The sequence below is a fragment of the Solanum tuberosum genome, unplaced genomic scaffold (assembly GCF_000226075.1).
Source record: "Solanum tuberosum cultivar DM 1-3 516 R44 unplaced genomic scaffold, SolTub_3.0 scf00034, whole genome shotgun sequence".
Lineage (NCBI taxonomy): Eukaryota > Viridiplantae > Streptophyta > Magnoliopsida > Solanales > Solanaceae > Solanum > Solanum tuberosum.
Genome location: NW_006238962.1, coordinates 1124596 through 1129949, shown reverse-complemented (window position 1 = coordinate 1129949; position 5354 = coordinate 1124596). Strand labels below are relative to the sequence as shown.

General features: G+C 31.8%; 1 protein-coding gene across 1 annotated transcript; it reads left to right on the top strand.

The window, feature by feature from the left end:
* Positions 1-382: 382 nt before the first annotated feature.
* LOC102604252 (RING-H2 finger protein ATL8-like) lies at positions 383-1155 on the top strand. Its single transcript, XM_006342469.2, has one exon. It carries the CDS (start codon positions 432-434, stop codon positions 1008-1010), a length of 579 nt encoding a protein of 192 aa, XP_006342531.1. The 5' UTR covers positions 383-431; the 3' UTR covers positions 1011-1155.
* Positions 1156-5354: the final 4199 nt, after the last annotated feature.

Sequence of the window (5354 nt, the reverse complement as noted above, 5' to 3'; positions counted from 1 at the left end):
TTTACGCATGAAATCTTCAAAAAATTTAAATGAAATTTATATATTTATAAACTACGTAAAAAAAAACTATATCACAATAATTGATAATTCAAAATGTTTAAAAAATTTATGATAAAAATAGACTTATTTGTATAAATCTCAAAATCTTAAAAGTGTCACATATAATAGGACGAAGGGTGTAAATATCAAGAAAATTATTGAATATTATATATTCTGTTGTTATTGTTATAATATGAATTCAAAGTCAATCTAAAAATTAGTAAAAGTTCAAATTTTGAATCGGTGTTTGGGGTCAAATTTAAATGGAGGGAGCAAAATGAAAGTGAAGTGAGAGAATTTATTTTTTCTTTATATAAAAACTCACACAATTATCACACAAAAACTGCAACTAACTTTTCGCATAAAAAAAACGCTGCCTCCGTTAGCTCCACATGAGTACTACTGATCTTTCACGTAACTCCGGCAGCATAAACTCGCCGGATTCACTATCACCGCCGGAGAATCAGCCGTTAGAAATCGACATCGTCGACTCCGACTTCGTCGTTATCCTAGCTGCTCTTCTCTGCGGTCTAATTTGCGTAATCGGCCTTGCCGCCGTAGCTCGTTGCGCTTGGATCCGACGGATCGCCGGAGGAAATTCAGATGATGATCCTCTTCCTCCGGCGAACAAAGGTTTGAAGAAGAAGGTACTGAAATCATTACCGAAGTTCAGTTACACACCGGAACGATCTGTGCAATTCTCTGAATGTGCGATTTGTTTGATGGAATTCGTAATCGGAGATGAAATCCGAGTGCTGCCGCAGTGCGGCCATGGATTTCACGTCGGATGTATCGATACGTGGTTGGGATCGCATTCGTCGTGTCCGTCTTGCCGTCAGATTCCGGTGGTTTCAAGGTGTAGTATGTGCGGTGAGCTGCCGGTGACGAACTCGTCGGCGGCCGTCGGAGGTGAGACCGGTAACCGATCGGCTCCGAATAATAATTATCATGTAAATGCATTTTTACCTTAGAATGTAATTAATTAATTACATATTAGGCAAAGTGTATAGATTAATTCATGTACGTGTATTGAGAATTACTAGTTGTACGGAGTATTTGAATTTATAGTGAATTAAATGGTGTTATTTCCATCAACCAAAGTTTTAGTAATAAAATGTTTTCCAATTCTCATATACTATTAGGAGTTTTTTTAATTTTCCCAACTTTTATATGATGTTTTTACTTGAGTCGAAGGTCTACCCTCAAAATAGGAGCAAAATTTTCATATATGTACACTATCAGTATAATAACTTCAATGGGTCTTCCACTTATTCAGGTTCGTGTTGTGTAAGGCCCGAAAGCTTTTTTATCAAGATTTTTCTTCATAGTTCAAAATTTTGAACCCAAAAATTTTCATTAAGAAATTTTATTATAAATTTATTTAGGTTTATTACATCGCCACAACGGACGAATCCATATATGAACATTCGTTGTCAGAAAATTACATTACGTATTTTAAAAAAACATAATACATAAATATAACCCTTAATTTGGCTTCATCTGACAACTATGACCTTTAACTTTGGATGAGCTCAAGTAAATATTTAAACTTTTATAAAATTGAACAAATAGACACATTCGTCCTACCTGACATAATACATTGGAGGACATAGTTGTCTGCTGCTGAATCTAAGTTAAGGTCATGTTATATATTACGCCTTAAAAAACATATTACATATATCATATATGTTACTACTTCATAAAAAAAATTACTCTAATTTCACGGTCATGAAGGGTCTATCATAACAGTGATAACATATCCAGTATAGTCTCATGCATAAATGAAATTTGGAGAGAGTAAAATACATGCAGTTCTTGCTTATATGTTCACGAGATACAAAAATAATTTTCGATAGTTTCACGACCCACCTGACATTACAAATTCATTTTCTCTGTTGATGTGCATTTCAAAGCTGAACGGAATAGTGGGTAAACCACCAAAAACACCCAAATTAGGTACGGAATGTTGTAATTTGTGGCAAAAAAATGTGAGAAATGTGTATTATAAAATATTACTATTCCCTCTATCCTAGTTTATGTGACTTACTTTCCTTTTTAGTCAGTCTCAAAAAGAATGACACATTTCTATATTAAGTAACAATTTAACTATAAAAAGTTTATTTTACCCTTAATGAAATGATTTACAGTAACACAATTTTTTATCGTTCATTTTGGACCACAAGTTTTAAAAGTCTTCCTTTCTTTCTTAAATTTCGTGCCGAGTCAAACTACCTCACATAAAATGGGACGGAGGGATTACTAGATTTGCAAGGGTTGATTGAATTGGTTGGGTGACTGCTTTCCTACATAGGAGACTGGATCAACCCCCCTTATCGATCAATAGAATTTTTAGTCAGAACTTGTCATATCAGGCTTGTCTAGTGTGGTTTATATTTACAATGTGATTTGCGATCTATTACATAAGACTTGTCAAGTATGGTTTACATTCCATATTTAGTTTGTAAGTTATTGCACATAATCATGTTTGCTTTAGTGTGTACCCAAAAAATAGCGACCGCACATATTTTGAGGTTCCAAGAAAAATTAAATTACTATAATATTAATCAAATGGGAATGTGACACCTCACCACCATCGATCAAGGGTATGGTAGGATTAGGTAAAGGCCCTTCCACCCCTTTAGATTTGATGGGATGGATGGATGAATTCTTTTACTGTTAATCTGCAGAGATCTCAAGTTCGAGTCTTGATAGAGATTGTTTTTCTTTTATAGGACTCCTGTTTTTCTTTTATAGGACTCCATGCGGCATGAATTTACATAATTCGAACTAATAAGTTCCAAATAGGGGCGGAGCCACCTTGGAGTCGGGGATTCCGAAACCCGGCCCCTTCAATGGAAAATTATACTATATATAATATATGGTTAAAATTATTTTTTATGTATATACAGTAGATGTCGAACTCTCTTCAATTAATTCATGTGTCTAATTCTTCAGATTTTGAACCTCCTTAAAGAAAATCATAACTTCGCCGCTAATTCTAAATATCATTTGGCTATTAGAAAAATGAAAACACAGCTCAAAAACACAACTCCATATTGCATAGAGCAACACTACCTAGAGTGCTATTATTCTTTCTTTCATTCTTTGTCCAAATGTAGGAATGTGCTTCTTTAATTAATACATACTTAACACACTAATGGGATTAATATTCCTCCTTTTTTAAAAAAAATGTTTTTTTATGGGATTAATATTCCTCCATATTAGTGGTAAATAATTAATAAAATATTGATCATGTTCTTCATGACATTTTAATATCATTCCCCTTTAATGGTAGCCATCCAACAAAATAAATATGGAGGACCCATAAAATCCCACTGACAATTACAAGTAGAGCCCCATTTCTTCATGACCATTATTTTCTCAAGTACTCACTGCTCATTCCTTTAAATAAAGAAGAAAGATGCTGGGGTTTGTTGCAACACCTTGTCTCACATCCACTACCTTTTTTTTTTTTATCAACTTTATATATTGACGGAATCAAAATTTTCATTAAAAGGACGTAAAGAGAAATAAACGCATGAAGAAGTCAGGGAAATCTAACATGCATATACTACTATGGGTGTGTTTGGTATGAAGGAAAGTGTTTTTCATAGAAAATAATAAGGTTTCGTACTGATTTTGTTGTATTTGATCTATACATAAGTAAAATATCTTATTCTATTATATATATATATATATATATATATAGAGAGAGAGAGAGAGATAAATCTAATGTTGAGATGGAGTAGGGGTGTGGGGTGGTGGGAATAGGGGCTACGACGGTTGGATGGAGATGAGATGTGTTAGAAAGTGGAGAGGACAAATATTAATGAGGAATATCATTTGTAGAACTTATTTTTTTCTACTTCCTCTAGGGATCATTTTTAAGAAACTTATCTTCGTAGAGAAAATATTTTCCAAATTATTTAAGCATCTGAACATGATTTTTTTTTCCTCCACACCAAACACATCCATATTTATATAATTAAAAATATTTTTTTTTTATATATATATGATATAATTTTTTGATAAAGAGAATTCAGATGAACCCATTACACCCTCTCTGCTCCAACTTTACATATTTATTCATTTGTTTTTTTTTCTGATGTGCTAAAAAGTCTTAATGAAATTGACCAATAGAGTTGATACTTTTTGAATCCACACTATTCCTTAAAAATGCTAAAATAATTGGGTTGGGAAGTGGGGACTGGGGAGGGCCAAAGGAATTGATGCACATACTTCTATTGTTTATGTTTGTTCGAGTTGTTTCGTAATATATCATATTGCATTATATTATTAAATTGTGTTGTATATGTTGTTACAATAATATTTAAATAGACCGCATTATTTAATGTTGTTTAATAATATTTTTCTTGTTTAATTTAATTATTTATATTGTAATGTAAATATTCACGCAATTATGTTAGACTGAATAACCAATGTGACAGAAAAAAAAGTTGTTAAAAAATGGGCCACTAATATTTTTAAAATAAGGAGAGATATGTTGCTTACTGCTCACAGAAACATTCGACCTGTATTATAGTCAAGTCATTTGCATATTTTACTGTTACGTTCATCATGTAGTACTGAATATAATAGCAATGCAACAATAATAGGGGTGGTTTCCCATGAAAACATGATGATCCGTCTAATCTGATCCATTCTAAGTTTTGACGGATCATTAATCCGTTCATTTATAAATTCAACATGCCTTGATTTTCCGCCCAAATTAATTAAGTCTATTTAAAAATTGAATTGACTTGGCTAAGTATGTAATCTAAACTGATCAATGAGAAATCTTATAAAAAATATTAATGTAATTTTTTTTTGATATATTATATATAATTACAATAAAGAAATATAAATTTGTTTATTAGTTTTGTTTGGTAATTAAACATATTATAAAAAAAAAACAAATTAAAATTTGGAAAAATTGATCACATTAGGAAAAGACTCTTTATTCAGTTCATCTCAGCTCAAATAACTTTTGGAAAAAATTGACGACCCATTTATTAACACCTCCCATTTTAACCCGTCCTATTATAATTCAACCCAAACCATCCATTTGCCATCATAAAATTTTAGCATAAAATCACATATGTTTAATGAGAAGTTGAATCTTTAATCCAAAGCTAACAAAAAAAAAGCACCATGCTTTAAGTCTCCTATTACTACTACTCCATATACTACTAAGTATATACAATTAATATTACTATATTGCACAAAACTTAGCTTTGAAGCAAATTTATCAAGAATTTTACCCCTTATATAAACTCATTAATTCCCCCCTATTTCTTCATTCATCTCAACACCTC